The sequence below is a fragment of the Dermacentor andersoni genome, chromosome 4 (genome assembly GCF_023375885.2).
Source record: "Dermacentor andersoni chromosome 4, qqDerAnde1_hic_scaffold, whole genome shotgun sequence".
NCBI lineage: Eukaryota > Metazoa > Arthropoda > Arachnida > Ixodida > Ixodidae > Dermacentor > Dermacentor andersoni.
The window spans coordinates 220,192,556-220,216,855 of NC_092817.1; the positions used below are offsets into that span (position 1 = coordinate 220,192,556).

General features: G+C 45.2%; 1 protein-coding gene across 4 annotated transcripts in view; it reads left to right on the forward strand.

Moving 5' to 3' along the window:
* The first annotated feature begins 1,941 nt into the window (after positions 1–1,941).
* The window catches only part of Doa (CDC like kinase darkener of apricot), an 87,833-nt gene continuing 65,474 nt past the window's right edge, over positions 1,942–24,300 (forward strand). The window contains exons 1-2 of one of the 4 annotated variants that reach the window (XM_050185248.3): positions 1,942–2,294; positions 16,457–16,557. In XM_050185248.3, the coding sequence (XP_050041205.1) occupies positions 16,466–16,557 (92 nt within the window). In that variant the 5' untranslated portion in view covers positions 1,942–2,294; positions 16,457–16,465. The remainder of the gene's footprint in view (positions 2,295–16,456; positions 16,558–24,300) is intronic. The other 3 variants (XM_050185250.3, XM_050185252.3, XM_050185253.3) reach the window with 3 other exon arrangements.

Below are 24,300 nucleotides of genomic sequence, written 5' to 3' on the forward strand. Positions count from 1 at the left end.
CTTTCCACAAAGCTAATTGGGCAACACGATCAGTCACAGGCACAGGTGAAGTCCACAAAACACTACATGGGCAGAACTACTACGGCCATACTCAATCACTTCGCCACAAGCTCTCACATTTAACGACATCAAACAGCTACAATCACTTCTCCACAGCAACGGACACAGGCGAAGACCGCACCACACGTACCGCACGGGCAGAACGGAAGCACCGCTCTCGTCGCGTTCTAGAGTTACTGTGTATGCTACCACAGGTAGCATACACAGTAACTCTAACCCCTGCTAGATAGTAACTCTAACCCCTGTGTGCAATTAACAGCTTCGAATGTACGCCCGCATGTATTGATTTGGTTTGTGCACGGTGATTAACGTTTTTAACGTTCCGCGAAGCGACTAAAGCTAGGATGGAGGTCGTAGTGGATGACTCCGGATAACTTTATCTAGCTCGCCTGGGGATGTTTAACGTGCACTTTGATCGTACGTGGCCTGGTAAATTCCTCGTTGGTGTTTCATAATTACTCGCGCGCTAGCGCTGCTTTAGAAGTTGGCGCCTCGGCGCGATTGTATTTCTTCAATAAATGTTATTTACTAGTTGTAACAACTTGTCATTATTTCGTATTACTGACGGCGCCTCCAGGGCACCAAAGCGGCAACGGGAACACCAAAGCTAGAACCAGGGCTGGATGGGGCTCGCCGAAGCCTGTGCATGCCAAGGGGGTATAAGATTGCGGACAGCCAATTTTGTATGCGAACACTCCCTGCGACGCCTGCATTAGTGTAATGTTACGTGCTCTTCAGAGGTCTCCGTTAGCCATACATGTGCCCTCCTGGAGCAGTACTTGTAAAAAAAAATCGTCACGATTACCAAAGCACCCTGCAATGAAAAAGCGGCCCTGTGCCAGGCATTGCTGACCGCACACAGCCGGAATCTCTCACGCGCCGACCGAACAAAAGTGTCCTGCAGGTACGTGAATGAACCTACGAAACCACGTACACATACTTTCACGCTGTCAACACCTGAAACTTCGGTAATAGAGTGTTTTAGTTGAGCGTATTTACGCTCCGCTAAGCAGTTAAGCGGAGCGGAAGCGCGAATGCGCATGCGCCGTCCGCTTAGCCGTAAGCGGGATAGCGGAGCGAGGAACTCGGTCCGAAGCTGCCTGAGCGGAGCGTGCCGCGCAGCACTTTGGCTAGCGTTGGCGTCCGAACGGATTGGATTGGATGCCGAAAGCAAGCGCGCTGGCTAACACGTGGCGTTCCCCAAGACGGCGCTTTATTTTCCATTGGATAAAATGGACCGGTAACGCATTACAAGCGCACGTCTAGATACTTCATGAAGAAACAAGTTATATATATACATATATACGTTTTACGGCATAAGAGTGATCATAAAGTGTTTTTATTTTGCTTCATTAGCCTGAATTTAGGCAGGGGGCGCTGTAACTACGAAAGGTCCGCTCCGCTACGCCAAACGTATAAAACGTCTGCCCCGCTGCGGCTTAGCGGGGCAGCTCGGAGCGGAGCGTACCGTAAAGACGCTCAACTAAAACACTCTAATTACGCGCGTGTTTGAGTACATCGCGTGCTTGCGTCGTGTTTCAGCAACACGAACTCTCAAAGTCGCGCGCTTTACGCCTTGAATAATGGCCATTTTCTCTATTTCTTCCGCAATTCCAACACGAAATTCTAAAGGCCAGTTACCGACTGACGAAGAAAGATCTCGATTGAAAAAACTGCTCCGCAGTGCTTGAACGAACTTTTCTGCGGATTTCCTCCCGTAGCGTGTTAGCCGTCGTCTGCTACGGCAGGCCCACCACCGGCGGCGCCACCATCGAGGTCGCGCCGAGCGGAGGAGGAGGGAAGCGAATGGCGCAACTTTGGGAGATTGAGGGGCTTTAGTACGTCGTAGACACTAGCGCCACATTTCCCTCTATTTAGAAACTCTATGGTCATAACCTTTTCATGAACGTTCTAGGATTTAAAATATTTTATGCTTAAAATAATAACGAGCATGTTACTTGTCCCAAAAACTTAACTAGCAAAGTAAGGATGTGTATTTTTGTTTGTTTCCTCGTTCGTCGTCCCACATCTACACGCAACTAGCTCGACACGACGTTCGTGGCTGCGCCATTTTTTTCATTCGGGCGATATTAAAAGATAGCCTCCAAGCTGAAGTTTTAAGCTCGCGGACTTGCGTTGTTGGCGTCTCAGAGGTGCTAAGGTGAAGCCTCTTCAAAGAAAGAACGTCGGCGTGTGGTGACTGCACATTCAGCGAGCTCCAAACGTTTCTGAAGGTGAGGCCTACTTGACTGCGCTCTACTGAGGTGCGAACAACCGTCAACCGTCTCGATGGGCTCCGTGCCCAACGTCATGTCGGGAGCCGCTCCTTACGTCTGCTGCTTGCCTACGCGCCGTGTTCTGAGGGCGGCGAGTTAGGTCAACGTTAGGTGTTTGGCTACAGCGCGGCGTGTTAGGCTTCGCGACTTTCTTGTTGCCATGTTTGTGGCATTGGTCTCGGCATAGCCTCCTAGATAGCTTCTAGGTGTCGGTGTCCGCTCGCCATCATTGCTTTCTTCTGGAACTTTCTACACGCATGTGCTGGTTGCATGGGCGTCTCGTCAGTGTGCACAGGTGTCGCAGATGCGGCGATTCAGTGGAAATCCCGATTGAGCGGAGAACCGAGCTGCATTGCTGTCGTTTGTCGGTTGTAGGTGACACGCGAGCGAGTGACGCAGAGCCAGCGGCATGTAGTGCGGTGGTTGCGCTTCAGAGATCGTTAAGATATGCCACCATCTTTCAGGATAAAATGAAAATTGGGTCTGAAAGCTAAAAATTATTAAGAGTCTTAGATGGGCTAGTTGGTTGCTGGTTTGATGGAACATGGTCGTAACGGCTAGTTTTGAGGACTGGATACAGAAAGAATTCACTGAGCGACTGTTCTCTGCATTCTTTCTGTGTCCCGACCTCAAAATGCGCCGTTACAACCGTGTTCCTACAAATTCCGCTCATTCTGTGGCGAAACGGAGACGTCAGACCATTTCGTGTCTCGCAGGAGTTTTGCTGTAATGATATGCGTACTACGGTGTGCACCCCTGCTGGAACGTCACGATGCACAGGTGCCACCTAGGGAATGGCAGTTCTCGCATTGGTGAATATTTTTTTTTTTAGCACGTGTTAGCATAGAGATTAGGGTTGGTGCAAGGTTAGGTTAGCGTTAAGCAAAGTGTGTAAAGGTACGTTGGACGTACCCGAATCCCAGAAACTAAATATACGTCGGACGCACTTGCCCTGCTTCCGTTTCGCTAGCTCCACGGCTCCCGTCTACGGATTTTTGCAGATGTTTTTGCAGAAGGACGTCTATTTAACTCGAAGGGGAGCATTAAATAAATGCTTTTGGAAAGCCGCGGAGAGCAGCGTACGAAAAGCGTAGCACAAGCGTAAAGACTACTGGAAATTCCGCTTCGCAATATTGGCCTAGATTTAGCTCTGCTTGTGATCCTCTTTTAGAGCGTCTGTTATTGTGTTCAGCCACAGAAATGTTTGCTTGGCAGACCAAAATTACCTCATTGAATCTAATTGATTACCATAGTAGACTGACCGCCCCCCTTCCCTACCATAGTTTTATTTATTTATGTACCTGTTATTAGTTTTTTTTATTCGCGGTTTTCGTTATTGCGTTCTTCCTCTCACAAAAAAAATTTAGTTTCTGCATGTTCAAATGGTTAATTGCCATAGTTTTATATGCACAATATAACCACCCAATTCATCCACAATCCCCCACTGTAGGTATGTGCCACAACCACTCGGGTCAACAACAATTTCATTTTCCTTGTAAAGCCTAGTTGAATAAGATGGTTAATATGGTTCAACTATTGAAACAGAAGGTCTATGTTTATACGTTGAAAAGTGTCGAAATGAGGGTGTCTGTGAGCAGTAAACTAATACTGTAAGATGCAAAACCAAAACTGTTTGGCAGGTCTGTTGGAATATTATTGAACTGTGCAAGGGACAAGCATCAGGCCGCAACGCATGCTTAAATAAAAAAGACCTTTATTACAAACTTTTTTTGGACTGCCTATGTCAAACTATACTATGTCTCATCAACCAATCTAGTACATGCCCAGCTGCAGCAATCCCTCAGGTAAAATTGTCAAGTGGGGAGTACTGCAAGAATGTGACTATTGCGAATTGGAAAACGTATCGACACCATCATGCCTATGCCAGCTCTGTGTTCCTGAATGCCACGCACTGCATTGTGTATTATTAGCATAGAAATTATTACTACCGCAAGAATGTCACTTGTTTCCATTCGAGAAGTGGCAGCTGGCTAACTGGTGCCATAAAGTGGCTGAATCCAGATGGCTCAGTGTGGCAACCAAGTGCGTTCCTGTGGGGAGGGTGTAGTACTAATGCAGCAACTGGTGCAACAAAGTATGTTGCTCGTGTGATGCCTGAGGCTGACTCTGTGCTTTAAAAAATAATTGAAGCCCAGTCACAGCAATAACATGGAGACTCGCTGATCCACTGCCCACAAACCTGATACAAGCGTGCTCAAATGGAAGCCAAAAGAGCACTGCGCTGTCAGCTTCCATGGCCATGGAAGGCACGAGTTGGGCTATAGTAGGATACAACTTAGAAAACTGCAGTTTGCAACCGAGGCACACAGACCGCCTGGGGTTGTGTTACTCTGCCAGCCAATTACCGGACAAAGCAAAATCGTTGTCGTGCGACCCTTTCAATATGGCGTCGTACTTGATGCCTCTGGAGTGTCTGCTGTTCTCTGGTCTTTTCGTCGGCGGAAGTGATGAGGTGTGCAACAGACGTGGACAAAGTGTGTGGAGTCTGAGCATTTTACTCTTCAAAAGTCCGCGGTACAGTTCATTTCACTGCTGAGCCTGTTTTACTCGTGAAATTTCACTGTCAGCTGAAGTGAAACTTGACAATAAATAGTTGCAGCGAAGCGAGCGTTTTATTTCAGTTCAATAAAGAATTAGGCTTTCACCATTCCACTATAACAGATGAGTGAAAACATATAAGACTACCCTCGTGTAATTTTATTTTTTGTGGTTACTGCCTTATTTAGGTAACAGGGAAAGTTTGGAGTACAAACTATTTGCAGCCTCGCAGACTGGTGGGTGGTTATGAGGGCATGAGCAAGGCTTCACTGCAGACAATATCCAACTATATGGTTGGTCATTCATAGCAACTTGCCCATCTGCTTTTCTGCAAGAACTTCGTCAGTGTGCTTCAAGATCTGTTCAACATGAACCATTGAAGATTTGCATTCAATTTTTTGCTTGTGAGTACAGTGCTATTATAGCAGTATTGGAGTTGAGCAAGAACCAAAGTGACACCTTATATCAGTGCCCTTCATTTGTGCAAGCATGGCTCAAGACTTGTTATGATGCAGTGTGTGTGCCGCATTCTATTCTTTGTTGTTTGCACAGCCAAAGCGTAATCTTTCCTGTGTTAATAAAAAGGAAGTGCCAATTAATTGATTAAATAATGTATTGCAGTGGTTTCACCTGTGCAGACCACTCCTGCTACTGGTTAAAAAAGTGTACGCATGTTTTATGGTACATTCAGTTCAAAATTGAGCACTTTGAACACATTCGGCTTTTAGAGCACTGTGTTCCAGCACAGAGCGCAAGAGAGATCCGGTGGAGTTCCGGTTTCATGGTTTCTACCCATTGTTGGTGGGGCATCTGCTGCATTCCTCGATGCATGCGCAACTTGTTTGTTTGCAACACAAGTGCAGACTTGTTTCCTGTGAAGGCTCTGGCAAGCAACTGCTGTTTGGCTTGGTCATGTTTTCTCTGGCTCCGATAGAGAGCATTGCAATCCAAGTTGGAGCGTGGCAGAAATCATTAGAATATACAGTTTGAATGACCCGACTCGCCACAAAACGCAGCACTTTTCTCTGACAACTGCATTTTTGTTGGCCAGGAAGAAATTGTGAATTTCTCCCATGGCAACACATGCAATCAGCTCTAACGGTGTCACCAGTGGCTTTGGCATTCCACGCCACCCCTATGTAAGTGCCTGTCTTCATAGATGGCACGCTAAGATTGAGCATGATCTTCACAAATCCTTCTTTTTTTTATGTCCGGCCAGGATGTGCCAGATCCACAGTCGGTGTTGGAAAGGCCACATGGGCGTTGGTTATAGAGCATCGCAAACAGTGCAGTCCGTGCCACATCAAAGAAATGAAATGGAGGTCTTTCTCATCATTTTAACATGATGTAAAACTGCTATGCAACTGTGAAACAATATACACAGATTGCATATGCTCAAACTCGCCAGCACACAAATTTATTGATGCAATGACAGGGAACGCTTTTCACACAACTCTCACTCCCAGTGGCCCAAATACTTTCTCAGGCCTATGGCAGGGAGTGCTCACATGTTCGCGAATTGTCAGTTGTGCACATTCTGCAGAAATTTTCATGCACTAATGTTTATCGTAGATATTTTTAGGAAAAAAATTTGATTGTGGTGTTTGACATGCCAAATTACAATCAGATTATAGAGGGGGCTCCTTATTTGGAACACCTGGGGTTCTTAAGAGGAAGCTTTAGCTCGGGCCCAACTTCTGATGCAGCCTATTCATACACACGTAAAATGCAGAAACGCTTTTCTGAGCCACTGGGCCGATTTTAATGAAATTTGTTCCATTTGATGAGAGTTAAATTCTCTAGTGACTGTTGGAAGCGGAATTTCAATTTAGGGCCTGAATTCTTTTAATGGAATATTCGAAAATTGGGAAGTTCGAAAGAAAGAGAAGCACGAAGTGTTCACATTCGTAGCTCGGCACCTAGAACAGGTATCGCAGTTCTGTAACCTACATCCATTAGAGCATTGAAAGCAGATAAATTTGCTATGTTGATTTAAGTCTTCCGTGAATTTGTTGCATTGTTTATTTTTTATTTATTTAGATAATACTGTAGGCCTTGTAGTGGCCCTTGCAAGAGGGGCAGAAGTACAGGGATAAACAAGGAAATGCAAGAGTATGTGAGTAGCAAAACAGAAATAACAAGAATTACATTGGAATGATAGCAGGAAAATAAAAAAAAAATAACAATTTCAGAAACACGGCAACAAAACAAGATAAAGAAAGCAAAAAACATTTTTCAACTGTCACATGTTCAGCTGTCAACGCATTCAATACTTTCAATGTTAATAAGTGATATGGGCAGGTTATTGTGCGAGGAAACAAAGAATATTTAAAGGTGTTGGTTCTGGCAAAATATGGAGTTAATGACTTGGCATGCCGGTGCCTTGTTAATCGCCCTGTTAGTGGTTGCATGTATTGCTGCGGATTAAGAGATAGGCGATTATTTTGAAGCATACAGAAGAATTTAATCCTTTGAATTTTCTTTCGCAAGTTTAGTGTTTGTATATTATTTATTTTCATCAAGTTTGAGGGAGAGTCAGTTGGACGGTATTTAGAAAATATAAAGCGTACAGCTTCTCGCTGAATTTTTTCTAATGCATCGATCTTACGTTTCGTGTATGGGTCCCAAACAATTGCCGCATCTTCTAGTGTAGGTCTTATAAAACAGTTGTAAGCCAACAGCTTGGTTTCCGGAGGTGCCATTTTTAATTTATGCCTGAGCAGACCAAGTTTTCTTAAAGCCGAAGCACATGTAGTAAAGATATATTTGTTCCAGGAAAGATCATGCGTTATGATAACCCCCACGTACCTATATTCCTCGACTTCGGATAAGGGTTGAGATGCAAGATCATAAGTAAGCAGTAAAGGGTGCTTTTTTTAATAATTCTCATAGAAACTGTTTTATTAACGTTGAGCTCCATGTTCCACTGCTGGCACCAGGAATGAATGCTCTGAAGGGTAGAATTTAAGAGGACTTGATCTTCGTGGCATTTAATTTCATTAAATAATACACAATCATCAGCAAACAGTCGTAATTGAACGGGGTGAGCAATTACTTCTACAATATCATTAATATATATTAAAAATAACAAGGGGCCAAGCATGCTGCCTTGAGGAACACCGGAAGCAACTGGTACTTCATCTGAAGGGCATTCGCTTATGCTGACGATTTGTGTGTGCTTAGTTGAGTATGCAGAGATCCAGCTAATTAAGTATGGTGGCAGCTTTATGATTTCGAGCTTCTCGATTAGTTTATGGTGACAAACAAGATCAAATGTTTTTCTGTAATCCAGGAATATAACATCAATCTGACCAGGTTTATCAATAATGCTAGCAAAGCTGTGGATGACTGAAGCCAACTGAGTGACAGTGGAAAACCCCTTCCTAAAGCCATGCTGTACCGGTGTGAGGATGCTGTTGTCGCTCAAGAATTCTTTTATCTGGCTAGCTATAATATGTTCAGCAAGATGAAGTAAGGGAAATCAGTCGATAGTTCGTTATTAATGTCGCTTCGCCTTTCTTAAGCACTGGTACAACCCGAGTCGATCGCCAATCATTGGGAAGGGTGGAGGAAGATACACTAAAAATGCACACTAGAAAACGTGCAATCATCTCTGCATAGCAGCGTAAAAAGGCATTTGGGATGTTATCCGGTCCTGGTGGTGATTTCGTTTTTAAATTTAGCAGCATAGAAACCACACCAGTCGTCGATATAACAGCAGGGTCAACATGGGGCTGAAGGCTACATGGTTCGAGACACTTGAAAATACGCTGTGAAAAATTGATTAAAATGTTCCACTATACATCGCTTCTCAGTAACAGTTATGCCGTTGTTCACAATGCAATCAATGGGTCTCTTCGTGCTAGCTAAATGGTTCCAGAATTTTTCTGGTGCACTGCGCATAAAGCTAGGCAGGGTATGTTGAAAATACTGTTGCTTAGCTGAATACAGCCTGATTCAAGGCCTCTTGAATGTTTTGGATTGCAGTGCAGAGGGCATGCCGTTGCTTTAGCCTTTTTAGTTTTCGTTTAAGTTGAAGTACTTTTCGTGTAATCCATGGATTACGTTTGGGCTTCCTTTTAACACATTTCTTTCAACTAATTCCACAGCACCACGATGTCATTCCCATCAAATTCGCTCAGCTTGTGATCTAAGCAGTCCAAAACGCGTTCATCTCTGGCATGGGAAAAGTCCTTCACAATTACTGTTTTCTCAAGGGCAGTATCGCAACGTTCCATGGGACATGAAAAGTAGACAAGTTCGTGATACGAAGTACCTTTTTCTACAGAGGTGACAAAATTTTCAATAAAGCGACTAGTAAAAATAAGATCAAGCATAGTTTCACTATTTCCTTGTAAGCGCGTTGGCTGTGTCACAATTTGTTGCACGTTATTAGTTAGCATAATATCAACAGTAATCGACATTCTGATCGTAACTGTAAGCAGCATAATCCCAGTTAACACCAGGCAGATTGAAGTCACCAACGAGAAGTATTTTATCCTGAAAAAAAAAAAAAGAAAGCCGACATATGCTCATAAACGTCATTTAGGAACTGGGTAGGTGGCTCAGGTACGTGATAAACAGCGAATAATAAAAAGGATTGCCCCCAACAGCGAGGGTTTAGGCTGATACTTTCTTGATTTTCAATCTGCTGAATTAGAAAAGCAGGTATGCTATGTCTGACTAGTACAGCTACACTGCCTCCTCTGGAAGGCCTGTCACGTCGAAATACTTGATAAGAAGGTGGAAAAACACTTGTGCTATCAATGTCATCGCGCAGCCAAGTTTCAGTAATCAATCACAACATGTCGATCGTAACTTAGAAGGGTAGCCTCAAGCTGGGCTCTTTTGTTCACTACGCTGCGTGCGTTTATGTTTAAAATCCGTAGGTTCTTAGTAGTCGAACTAATTCATTGAGGGGTGGATGACCTTTGATGAGTATTTAATTCTATTCTGGAGTTAGTGTTTTCGTCCCACATAAACAATTGTCCGTCCACTCGTAGCTTATCATTGATAAAGTTTAGTTTCTTGCCCAGTTCTTTTTCGCTTTTCGCACTCTCCCACAAAAGTTTCCGCTTTCTGCGCGTGTCCAGAGAAATATCGCTTTGAACTGATGTTTTCGATCCTTTAAGCTTGTATGCGTTTTTGAATTCGTGCTGTTTCTCGTTATAATCTTGAAAGTATATTATAATTGGCCTATTTTTGCCAGGTTTGCCAAACCAATGAATTCTCCCTACCGAGTTGCAGGTAACATTAAGTTTCTGTGAAAAGATGTCCCTCAAGACATTTTGCTTCAGATCGTTAACATTTCGGCACTGCCTTCTTGTACCCCGAAAACAATCAAATTTAACCGCCTGGTCCGGTCCTCTAGGTCAATGATTTTTTTATGCAGAAGATTCACCGATTGTTCAAGGGATGCAACGCAAGCAGCTTGTTTATTGATTTCGTCGAAACGTAACGCCATATCTGACATTAACTTTTCCATCGTGCTTTGCTTAGTCTTAAGTGCCGCCACTTCAGCGGTAAGTTTGTGTGGCCCTTCCAACAGTTCTTTCAGAAGTTCTGCTGTCTGTGGGCCAGGGTTCAATTCTACATCCCTGCAAAGAAGCTGGCACACACAATACACATTGTACGCTATGATAATGCACTGTTGTGGGCATGGCATGACCAATATACTGCGGCAATCACTTCTAAGCGTAGTAAAGTATGAACTAACCCGCGCGATACAGAACAAAGGCGTAGACATCCTGCCGAAGCTCAGTCTGCCATGCCCACTGAACTCGCAGAGCTGCAGCTGTTTTTTTATAGTCGGGCATAATGACGTCGCTTGGTGGACGAGGGGGCGCTGGGGGTGCATCGCAGATGATGTCCTCGAAAACTGAGGCACTGCGTCGCTGGTCCCACTGTCCACGAGCAAGATTCATCCGGCGGTATCTTGAAATAGCCAGACAATTGATGAAGCGGCCTTGACGCTCCGGCTAAGCTCAGCAGAAAACCCTCCGCGATACAGAAGAAAAGCTTAGACATCATGCCGAAGCTCGGTCTGCCATGCCCACTGAACTCGCAGGGCCTTGCAAAAATTCTACTTGCAAATTAGTGGTCTAGTTGAGAGCCACGGTTTACTTGTTTTCTACTTGGTCTACTAGTGGTCTACTTGAAAGCCATATATCCATTTTATCTGCTTTAGATGTACAGTTGAACCCCTTTATAAGAGACACGTACTTGTGGTACTGTGGTGGTGGTGTCTCTTATATGAGACGTCTCTTATAAGCAAGGTACCAAGTTCTCATTTTCTAACCAGTCCTTGTATCGATGTTGGCAACATACAATTAAAACAAGCACAAAAGCAGGCTATAACCTGTTGAAAAAAAGGTTTATTATATGACATTCGTTGTTAAGCTTTGTTAGTGGTGAAATAGTTCTCAAGCTTGGTTTGCTTCATGGCTGCATTGACAGTGTTCTTCACCACAGCTTCTTCCAGCTTGGTGACAAGGCTAAGAGATCCTTCACGGTCACTGGTCCAAAGCTGTATGTGTTGACGAACTCGGCTAAGTACTGTCATTACCTCCCCAGAAGTCATTGGTGCTGCACAATCACTTTCGTTGTCAGACACATCTGTGGCACTGTCTTCACTTTCCTCATCTTCCTGCACCATCCTGATTATGTTCTCATCACAGAGGTCTTCTGTAACAGCAAGATTGTTATCCGCTTCAACAAAGCCCTGAAATGTGCCCGACTCATTAAAGTTCCTCTGAATGATTGGCCAAGATTCTGGCTCCTCATCTACAGGACCAGAGTCTTCATCTGCAATGTCTTCGTCTGTGTCTTCCTGCTGCAGATTAAAAGCTGCTTTACGGAAGCACCCTCTCACAGTGCTGCTCTTAATGTCGTTCCAGGAGCCAAATAGCATTTCAATTGCTGTCCTCAAGTTGATCGCTGTTTCCCGCTTCTGCAGCATATCAAACAGCAGCCGCTGAACAAGCCGTTATCTGTATTTTGCTTTAACAGCTCTAATGACCCCTTGATCCAGAGGTTGTAGCAAAGACGTGCAGCCGGGTGGAAAATAGCTCAGCTCAACAGCTTTCAATGGTGGGGTTTTCATGTGTGCCGCACAGCTGTCTAGAAACATGAGAATTTTTCTGTTTTTCATTGCCATCTTCTGATCAAAACTAGTCAGCCATTTGTTGGAAATCTCAGCTGTCATCCACGCAGCCTTATTTGCAGTGTACTCTACATTCATTGAGTAGTTCTTTAGGCAGCGTGGTTTCTTGGACTTGCCAATAACCAGATTTTTTTCTTTTTCAGTTCCGTCCATATTAGTACAGAACATGGCTGTAATACGATCTTTTGACTTTTTGCCTCCACTGCAATCTTGACCAGCAAGGCAAAACGTCTTTCCAGGGAGCATTTTGAAAAATATTCCTGATTCATCCAGGTTGAAGACATCGCAAGCTTTCCTTCCTCTCAGCAATGTTGGCAATGTCTCGTCTTTCCACTGCCTTACGGCATTTTCGTCGGCAGCTTTGCTTTCGCCGCAAACAGCTTTGTAGCTAATTCCATGCCTACGCTTGAAGCGGTCGAACCATCCTTGACTGGCCTCAAACTCAATGCCAAGGCCAAACGCAAGCTGCCTGGCTCTGGCTTGAACTAAGGGTCCGCTGAGTGGTATGTTCTTGCTCCGCGCATCCTGTATCCACAGAAGAAGCGCTTTTTCTTAGGCAGGATGAGACGACTTACGCAGTTTCGATCTGCTTGCTCCGGTTGGCGCTTCTTTTAGCAGCTTCTCTCGTTGGGTCCAAATCCCGCCGACCGTCTTTCTGGACAACCCAAATTTTCTGGCGGCGTCAGCTTGCTTCATTCCACACTTTATATCTGCAATGATGTCCAACTTTTTTGCGACGGTCAGGAAAGTACGGCGCTTGACGGAGCTGTTCTCCATACTGATGCGGTGACAGCGAGGCAACAGCTGTCCACGTCGATGAAGCACGTGAAGATCAGTTGCACATGGATCAGTCGGACAACAGCATGGAGAAGGAAAATTGGAACAATAGGGCGATAGCGATTCGGCTATACACTGTGGGCAGGGTTGATCGAGTTACCTGCGGGCTTGCCGGGCGAAGCAAAACTAGAAATTATAACGAAACTAAATAAAAAAATATACACGGATGTATAAATGGTGCAAATGATGAGTAAAATAGACGACCCTTTGAGATTTGTTGCTCGGACCGTTGTCGTCCATAACGACAACCGGCTTGTTTTTATTTGACTTGGCTATTGTCTCGCTTTCAGCTGATTCTAGCCCGCTCAAGCCGACCTCGGAATATGAAACTCCTGTCTCCGCCGCTTCGGTGGCAGCAGAGTTACTATATATGGCTCCTGCAGGGAGCCACATAGAGTAATTCTAGGTGGCAGAAGCAATTACCGCCATCCATTAGACGAGTGGGAAAAACAAAACTCGCTCTTTTATGACCTCCGAGATTTGCACGCGCCGGTGCGCATATCTTGGAGGTCGTAGCCTTTTTTTTTTTTTCCACGCTTCTCGCAACTACGCTCCCCTCGTCACTCCCTTATCTTCCACGCTTTCCGGTCTCTCCGCGCGTGCCGGCCACCATGTCGGCGGCTTGAAGTTGAGTTGTCACCGAGCGATGCCGAGAGTTTGCCCCGCTCAAGTGCCTGCACGCGTGGTCGCCGCTCGTACCTCTGGGCGCGGAAAAACCAGACAGACGTTGAGGCCTTGTTTTTAAACGCGGGCCCGCTTAACGGGACCAAGCGCCGCTGGCCTTCGGTCTTGTCATGTCACAGCCGATTCGTTCCTCGCGCACCGGGAGCGTGCTTGCATGTCCTCCTCGTCGTCTTTTATGGTCGGCTCACTGTGGCGCATAGTTGCCCGCTACATAACCTTGGTGGTAAGCTTGAAGTGCTTCTCTGTGAAGCATTCCCATTGCAGTGGTCTTTAACCGTTTTTTCTTTTTGCTTCCACAACGGATGTAACTGCAGTCAGTGGCCGACGGCACCGCATGTAAACCTCGAATGTCTGTTACAAGCGAGGTTATTGGCCAAAATTTACGTACAACTTGTCCTTTACAACCGATTGTCTTCTATATGCGGTGTCTCTTACAAAAGAGGTCCAGTTAATGGGAGAGATAGGGCGGCCAACCATGTGTGCGAATAGTGTCCATTATACCCCATTGTCCGTTATATCCGTGCCTCTTATAACGAGATTCAACTGTAATTAGGTTCAATTTACAGAATTGCAATATCACTCTTCATTGCTGAGTTAGAGTTGTCAACTTAAGTTCCGTTTTCAAAATATTTGCGATTTTTTCAATATTTAATAAAAATTGGACAACCTAAATAAAAAAAATTGCAACCGGCAGTCTTAGATTTTAACATTTTCTTTTAAATGCAACAAACTTCATCAAACTCAGTGCAATGGTTGCACAGAAAAACAATTTCCCCTTTCCCATACATTTATATCGGAAGTCTTGAGCTAAAGCTTCCTCTTAAGGGGCCCCTCACCGGGCGCCGTAGCAAATTTTGGTTATATGCTGGAAGTCATTACGTGTCCTCTAGGGAGCGTTCTGCCACAAATGTTTTTCAAATCGGCTCTTTAATAGCAGAGATAGAAATATTTCAGTGCTGCGAACCCATGATTTCAGCAGGCAGGCTCCACTGCATAGCGAGGCTCCCTCTCCACCCGCCCTGTCTAGCGTTCGCAAGTGAAATTCCTTCCTTGCGTTCTCCCATATCGGACCTTGAGGATCGTCTGACACATGTGTCACGGGCCCCGACATCATTTTTTTTCTCGCTTTCTTTTTTTCAAGGGTGCGCGTTTCCGCTGGCGGCGTTGCGCGTGAGCTGTTATCATTTCGCATGGCACACGATTTTGCGTACTGTGCACAAGGAAACATGACTAGCGATATAATTCAGTGGTACACAAATACTGAGGCAGAACAAGCGATCACAGAGCATGATCACGTGCTGGAACATGGTAGAAAATGGCATAGCTTAGGTACCTACGCACGTGACCACACGACCGTCTGAACAAGCAAGATGAAGTGGAAGTACATCTCTTTGCTTCGGTGCGAAGTAAGGCAAAAAAGCATGCAGACATTGCGTTCTTGTGTTTTATTATTTCTCTTAACTTCAGTTCGTCAATTCAAGCAACAGATCGCACAGATAACAGGTGTATTGAATAATTCTCGAAGTCGTGTCACCACGCACGTCACATGCGGACACGACTGCGTAGGCGCAGGGGTGCGACTACATCCCCGTCTGGCTTGAAGCACGGCGGCCACGACGAGAAGAAAAAAACAGCGTTCAGTTTAAAATTTCAGATCTTTCCGCGGCGCATAGTGATGTAATACTTTGCAGACACGATCGTTATTGCGCACTGTATGCCCTGCGCTTGTCAGCTCAACATGGCCAGACATGGTGAGGGGCCCTTTAAGGTGAGCCTAAATGTAAGCGCACAAGCATTTTTGCTTTTCACCCCCATCGGAATGCTGTCACTGCTGGGAATATCTCGGCAGCAGATCGCCATAGCCATGGGGCTTCCCAATGTTTCAAAGGTAATGCAGTACCAAGTTGCAGAAGCATGGCCACTGGAACTGAAGGTTTATTGTCGTGCGAGTACCATTTATGTCCATGTATACAGTGCATGTTTGGGTGACTAAAGATACATCAGAGGGGTTAGATCTTAACGCTATAAGTGCAAACAAGATAAAATAACAAAACTAGCAAAACAAGACCATATGATAGACTACTCTTCCCTTTGGGGCAGTGAGATGCGTAAGAACGTTCTTGTCTAACCAAAGGAGAACAGACCCTCTCATCCTGTGAACCTCTATCGCTTCTAAGATTTCTCGGGTAACTTTTTTCCTTGCTCACCACCTTGGTCCTTTCCAGTTCAGGTGAGCAGCTGCAATCTCTGCAGGGGAATGCCAGGTGTCCGGAATCTTTTTTTGAGCTGTGTTTATGATGTGCAGAGAGCTACATGGCATACGGGCATAACGCACAATGGTGGCATATTGCACCAAACACGCAGAAACCTTGAGTTCTTTGAAACAATGCCATGCTGATGCATCTGACGGTTTCCTGACAGAACCCACCGATGACTTGGCTTTGATACTGTTGCATTTGTGAGCTTCCATTATATTTCCGCTTCTCTAGTGCAGTAAGGATGATAAGGCCATACGCTGTTATGGTGCTGTTCACCACATCTTGTCAGCTGCAGTATGAACAAGTGTAATGGTTAGTCATTCATGGCTTGATGCAACATATTTTCCCATGTCCTGCAACATGGAGGCTAACAGTATGTATGAAATGTCTGACATTTAAAGAAAACATAACAAAGAAGAGGGAAGTTTCTAGCCGGTGTTATTAAAAGATCGTCCTGCTTACTGTTCCTTCCGATCATTGCTTTTAGCCAATGAGTAAATGTGAGGAGCGGACTTGTGGCAATATATAAGGGCTGAATTTACAATATTAGTTGAGCACATACTTTGTCCCGACTGCTGAAATCAGTACCGCAGCTTATCGAGTCTGGTGCCTGTCTGCAGGCAGCAGCCATGCCTCGAAGACGCCACCGTTCCGAAAGCTGCGACTCGCACAGCTCATCAGACAGCAGCTACCAGCACAAGCGCAAGCGGCTTGCCAAGACGTGAGTTGCCCCCTCCCTTTCTGTTTTGGAAGCCTGGCTACTTGGATGGCCGCGTACTTGTGCTAGTGTGGCTCTGGATTGACATCATTCTCAAGGTCCTTGAAGCATGTATCTGGCAACGGGTGTTCGTCTGTCATTAGTCTGTAGTATCAAATGCTATTTTTCCTTTCTTGTTGCGCAAGAACATTTTATATTAATAAAGTACTTGTGCTAGGGTGCAGAGTTGGCACATCTATTGTAATGCTTTAATGTTCGCTTTTATTTTGGAAAAGTTCACTAAAATATGATCTGCATGTTAGAATTGAGTGTGAAAGCAAAACTGCGATTACTAGTGTCCAAATCTCTTGCATACATGTACAAGTTACTAAAAAAAGTAACAAGTTACTGAGTAACAGGGGGTGGGGGGAGGCCTTAAAGTGAGTAGAGTACAAATTTTGTTTTAAAAAGTACTTGAATGGAATACTTATTAAAAAAGAGATTAACTCATTACTTGCAAGTTATATATGTCTATAGAACAATCATCCAATCTAACATTACAGAAATGGTATAATTGTCCTAAAAAATTATATTTTCTCCGAAATTTGACTCACAACTTGCTGCTGTTTGTTATGGGGTAGCTGTCACTGAAAAGTATTGGCAAAAGAAATGGGAGCTTGCTTTTATGGAGGCACAAAAACGAGGCCTATTACAGCTGTGGTTTCACTGTTAAAAGTGCACTTTCAAAAATTTAATATTGTCTAATGCACCTTCGTTAGGTTTGTGTAAATAAAGGTCACAGCACACAGTGAAAAGTTTCAGAAGACATTCAACTCAACTTAATACTGCATGGTCTTCGTGTCTAAATTTAAAATGTGTCTTGCGCAATATCATCATGTAACGAATATATTGTAAGCCAGTTATGACCATAGTCTAACATAATGCTTATAATGTAGATATTGTCGTGCGTGATGAAAGTTTGTTATAATGAGGTTCGACTGTTATTTCTGTGTGCTTTAGTCAAAGTTGCAAGATTGTGCTACCAGTGCTGCTGTGTAAGAATTTCTCCGCTGAAATATTCAATACATTTATGTGCAAGTGAAAACACTGATATAATGGAATTGGAATGCATTATCCTGCAAATACCGTATTTACTCGCATAATGATCGCACTTTCTTGTCAGAAAAAATTGACGCAAATTCAGGGGTGCGATCACTACGCGGGTTAAATTTCCCACGAAAAAAATATTTTTTTTCGTCCCCAGTTTGCTGCGGGATGCGGGTGCGGGACACCAAAACAAAAATGGCAGCCGGCTGAGCAAGCCGAAAGCGCCCAATGCGATTTTTTTCTTTCTTCTCGTGAGTACATTACCTGCATTGAAACAGTTTTTTCCGTATCAGTAATGAATAATATTGTTAATATCGGCAAGGTTGCGGCAATAATGTAGCCATGTCCACTTTGAGGGGGCAGAAACAGATGGGCGCGCTTAGCTGTCAGTGACATAGAAACACATGGCGGGCATGCTGCGGAAACTGCGGCATCTGTCTTCACTACTATCCTAATACCGCACGTTTGCGCTAAGGGTGGGTGAATATCTTAGCTGTGTTACAAGCGTTGGCGCATGAATAAGGTAACCTTTAACATATCAGTGTAAACGTGGCTACTATCGTTGCCGCTTGCGATTTGTTGCTTGCCCACGAGTGCAGATGAGAAGAATCGAAAGGCGCCTTTTTCGTTGTTGACCACAACCATTAGAAAGCCCTACACATAATAAAGGAAAGTTTGGTTGTACCTCTTTTTGTCATGGAAGTGCGGAAAGTGATGAAAGTAATGAAATGAGGCATTTACTTAAGAGTGTTTGGTGCGTGCAGACCGCCTGGTTCGTCTTGAATAGTCGTTCGCGTAGCATTCAACAGATGGTAAGCGCAATCATTATTAGCTAGACTTGGCACACGACATATCGCTGCGGCAAGTTCGGAGTGCGATCATTACGCGGGAAATAAAAAAATCGAATTTTGACGACAAAATTCAGGGGTGCGATCATTACGCGAGTGCGATCATTATGCGAGTAAATACGGTAATAGGCTATGCACCATCTATACGGCGAAGCACATTTGGAAGAACCTAATGCGCCACCGGACCCAGCGCGATGCAATGTGAGGAGTAAGCCAGTGAAAACCTATAACCTACCGAGTGCACCTTGTGTAAACCTTTTTACATATTTATTAATCAGCGCGAAAACAACAGAAGACCGAGTTGGAAGAACATAGGACGAGCACTGGCTAACAACTGCAGTTTATTGAACAAGATGCTCGAAAAAAACACAAATAAGCCAACTACAGTGAAACCTTGTTAAACCATAGTTGGCCGAAGCTCGGAAAAAGTACGTACTAAACGGTAGTACTGCTTAACCGAAATAGCATGAGATCGCCCACTTACCTGTCAAAAACGGCACTCGGAGAGAGTGCGATGAAAAGGGGAAAAAAGATGTAGTATTTATTCACTTCGTGCTACAGAAGTTATTTTCGTTTGATGCCGTGCTGGCCTAACAGCGACGACAGTGGCCTCAAACTTACTGAAGCTGTGAGCCAGCTTTTCAGCCAGGCTCCTCTCCTCGGCAAACATTCGCATGGCAGATTCCTCGTTGGCATTCCATGTTCTCCGTGCACGTGGGCGGTAGCGCTGTAGAAGTCGTGGGGCGCCTTTTTTATTGCGGGGTGCTGTTCTCGTTGTGACGATTGCATTCATGAGGCTGACGTAACGCGCAGCTTCTGCCGGGCCAGAATCACCCGTGCTGTCGCTTTCCATGTCATCCTCATCACTGTCGCTAGTCGACACTTCGGCAACAACAGAGGCATTGACGACGAAAAGTCGAACCTCGTAGCTGTTATCTTGCTCTTCGCGGTCCCAGCAGCGCTGCCGAGCAACTTCTTCGCATTCCAAGTGCCACACACCGTAGTCAACAGTAGATGCCTGTCACGTGCCAGCGCCAACTTCGTGTCACGTTCGATAGCACGAACAATGTCAAATTTTTCTTTTATGCTGAGTACCCGGTATCTTTTTTATCTGAGCTTCGGCATGACTCGAGCCCTTGTTTGCACAACGCCACAACGCTTCCTGCCTCGGTGCCGAAATGATGTTGCTGTTGATGTGGCTTCACGTACAGGACGCTGTTGTTCTGATCCCTGAGGCTTGTTCTTCTGCCGGGCCGCCTGATGGAGATGACGCACCGCCGTGCTTGCGCAACGAAAAGTGGAAACACTACGTGTTAACTGATATGATAGTACGCAATAAGCTGGTACGGTTTATGCGGATACAAAACACATTATGTTCAATGGCCGCTGAGTAGGGGATTTCACTTTACTATAAAGTGAAACTGCTGTTTAAGGGGGGAAGATAGGTATTGAAACTTTTTTTTTATTTCTTGACTAAATCTAATAAAAATTGTCACCTAACAGTTTTTGATGCTGATTTCAAAAATATAATTACCGTATTTACTCGTATAATAGGCGCACCCCCAGTTTCGTTGTGGAAAATCAGATTTTTTTATTTCCGCGCATAATAGGCGCCCCAAACTTGGCACTGTGATCAGTACCGCATTTACACGATTGCAAGCCGACGCCCTACTGCCCCTCCATCTCGGGTGAAAAAACTAAACAAACGCACGCACATTCCACAACCCAAGCTTATCAATGCATTTGCTGGACTACTAGTCTCATTAGTGTTGCTGCCGTCGTAGCTGCTGAGGGCCCACAGTGCAAACAACAACGCGAAAACTAGTTCCTCTATTAACTACCGACAGCCCCCTCCCCGAACCGCCGCGAAGCCAGCGAGCACGACGAACTAACGCGTCCGTAGAAACAAAAAAAAGAAAAAGAAACCACATCAACGAGCGAAAAATAGTTCTTCCATTAACTATCGATAACACCCCCTCTCCTCCAAACCGCCGCGCGGATGTAAGCTTTTCGCTACCTTCGCTTAGGGAGCTTGGAAAGCTGGGAGACTCTCGGAGGTCGGGCGACTCGACACAAGCGACAGTGCCATCGCCATCAATGCTCTACACAGGCTGACACAGGCAAAGAAAAGACAAAACGCCACATCTCGTCATTTTGCAAGTGGTGTGCAGTTCGTGTGGTCGTGTGTTCCGCAATGGGCAAGTACGGCAGCTACATGGCTGCATTCAAACTGAAAGCTGTGCAGTATGCGCTCGAGCATGGGAACCGTTCTGCAAGCAGGCATTTCAGTGTCGGAGAAACAAGCATTCGCTACTGGCGAGGTGAGCAAGAAAAACTTCAGGACACAAAGAAGTCGCGACGGGCCTTCCGCGGTGCAAAGTCGGGAAAGTATCCGCAAGTGGAAGATCAACTAGTTCAACACATACAAGGCCTTCGATAGGACGGTTGTGCAGTGTCTCTCGACATAGTGCAGACTGAGGCGTGCAGAATTGCCCGGGCGCAGGGCATCGAAGCGAGAGACTTCAAAGCAAGCTCCGGATGGACAACGCGCTTCATGCGACGCCACGGACTTACCCTGAGGAGGCGCACAACGTTGTGCCAGCGCTTGCCCTCAGCATACGAGGACAAGGAAGTTTCACCGTTTTGTCATACGGCTCCGGCAGCAAAAAAACGTTCATTTTGTCACAGATAGGGAATGCAGATCAGACTCCTCTCTGTTTCGACATGCCGAGAAATACAACAGTAGAAGAAAAAGGTGCACGAAGTGTGCTTATTCGAACATCTGGCGCAGAAAAACAAAGGTGTACTGTCATGTTGGCAGTGACTGCGGATGGGCGCAAACTACCGCCTTATGTTATTTTTAAGAGAAAGACGCTCCCAAAGGGAAATTTCCCTTGAGACATCTACGTGGGGGTCCAGGAGAAAGGTTGGATGTCCGCGGAATTGATGGTGGACTGGGTCAAGACCGTCTGGGGCCGGCGGCCGGGCAGCCTGTTGTATCCGACCATGCTCGTTTTAGACAGTTTTCGCGGGCACCTTGTAGGACGTGTACGAGAGAAGTTGTCAGAGCTGCGTACGGATATTGCCGTGATTCCGGGAGGCCTCACTTTCGTGCTGCAACCTTTGGACGTTTCCCTAAATAAGCCTTTTAAGGACAACGTTCGAAGGCTGTACACCAATTGGATGGCTGGAGGACAGCGTCAAGTAACCCCCGGTGGCAAAACTAAGAGGCCGCCTATGGAAATGTTGCGCGAATGGATCGTGGAAGCTTGGCGAGAGATCTCCGATGACGTCGTCAGGAAAAGTTTCAAGAAGACTGGGATCTCCAATGCACTGGATGCGAGCGAAGACGACATGCTGTGGAGCTCAAAGAAGACGAGTCTCCACCCGGCGGTGATGAGGATGTTCTCTCGGACTGAATAGTCTTAATAAATTTTACGTGTGTGTTCAGTCAACGTCCCTCGCCTGTTCATTAAAAGGTAAGTACGTAGCTCTTATTTTCCATTTTATGCTGGATTTATTGGTAAATTATGTGAGAGTAGCCATATTCCTGACATATGTCAAAATTTAAAGTGCGAAAATGTGAGTTGAAAAAATTTTGTAAATTCTATCCCGCGTAATATGCGCACCTCAAACTTCGAGCCGGATTTACTGAAAAAAAAGTTCGCCGATTATGCGAGTAAATACGGTACTTTTTAAATTGACTGAGTGGTTCCAGATATAATTAAAGTTAATGGCCTATTGTTTATTGGAACAATGATGAGATGAGTATCAGCCAGAATATTTATAAAGACATATGGCTGGATACTGCAAAGTGTAAGGCACACAAGCGTAGGACCACTTTTTTTTATATTGCAGGTATTACCAATTTTACAGCAATTTGAAGTCCAATCTCCGGACGTGACTATCATGTGATCTAATTAGTAGCCTGATTTAAAAAAATTTACAAGAGCAAAATTAAAAATCTGCTCCTAGCACTGTGTAGTACACACATGTAGCTACATGCCGCTGTTAAAATTATGATTCTATGTGCCCTGAAGACTGAGATAGCGCTTTGGCAAGTTTAAGAAACGCCAAAAATGAGATTCTGAGAAAACTTGAAAAAACAAAATGAGCTTATTTTTATTACAGAATACCACAAAATATTTGAATATTTAGAAGCACTGTTGCATTAGTACCCTCCAGGAATATAGTCAGTCTGGCTAGAGTCACTACAGTGATGCCTTCTGAGCACCTGCTGCAAATTTTCAGCAGATGCATGCTTGCGTGAACATGCTTGAGCTCGGCGGCGATCTTTTTCCATCATGCGCTTGGTCATCTGGTGACCAGAGCTTAGCTGCAGTTCTTTAAGTATCGATGTGGAGGCTTTTTCATTTCCCGCATTGAACTTCATGACGCCCTCCGCCACTGCCGCTTGCACAGCAAACAGTGATGCATGCTTTTCCTTTGGGGCAAGGTTCCATATCATTGAATGAAGAAACTCATTGTTATTCTGGGTTTTTCCTCTTGTGCATCGCAAAAGTAGTTTTTCATTAGACAAACGTTCATACAAAGAAAGAAGCGCCTCACATACGTGGGGTGGCAGATTGTAACGGTGCTTTGGAGTTGGCTCCCCTTTGGCCTTCGCGGCATTTTGGCGACACCATGAGTTTGGGCCTTCTGGACACAGAGTGTGATTTGAAGTCACGTCTTTCGAAGTAACATGGTGGTATGTTGCCACGACTGCTCTATGCATGGCCTTTACATCACCTTTATGTGACTTCAAGGCCCAGCCATGGTAGCTACTAAGCTTGGTAATTAAGTCGCCAGTTAGTTTACCTTTGCCACCAAGGTTCTTGGTCTCGGAGGTCTTCTGTTTTGAAATTAGAGTGCGCAGTGCCGTACCCATTCTCTTGTGGACGTGGTTCACACAGTCTTCTTTCTCAACTGGTATGAACCCGTACACTCGGGCTTCTTTTATGGCAAGAAAAGTGTGGCCGTCACCATCTGATAACAAAGTTGTGTACCGCAGCCCATGCTTTTGCAGTGACCTTTGAAAAAGGATCAATGCAGCCTCAACTTCCATCTCACCAGCTTTCTTATCAGTGTTTTTTGGCATACATGGTCTTCCTTCCAGGCCTGGAGGTCGGGTCATCATCCTTTGGTGCCCGTGCGCACCCAGCACAAAAGTTGCTGAGCACTACAAAATCGAGGACAAAGCCTGTGAACAGCTCTATCACTGTCCCAACGCCTATACAGGACGAATGGCCCCGTATCATCCAGGAGCCATCGTATGATATGGAAATATTATTTGTGCTGCTGATCTTCAGTTCACGATATAAATCGCGGACTGACTGCGCACATGTCCCTATCAAGTTTTCTGTAGCTTCAGTCACCGTGGGTGCGAGTTTTGTTTTCAGTTGCTTCTGCCACGTTTTTTTGTGCATGCCCCTGTGCGATATGTTCATGGCCGCAAAAATGTCATTTAGGGTGGTTTGTCGGTTTCCAGTACTCTGCATTGCGCGCGCAGCAATGATGTTTATCACGAATGGCCTGACCTTTGCTTTGCCGCTTCCATGCGGCGAGCTCCACCCTTCCACAATATCGCTGCAGTCCGCGCACACAGCAGCTAACTTCACGGCAAGGCCAAAATCCCGCTCACCTTTTCGCACTGTGACGCGACCACCACAAACCGCACACCTACAATTCAGACGCCAGTAGCGCACTCAAACAGTCGAAACTTGCGATGAAGAAGCTCGTAGCCAGTTCGTTTGTCCCTCCAGCAGTGTCGTCAATGCGATCTAGCAGTTCCGATTTTCTGTCAGTAGCAGGT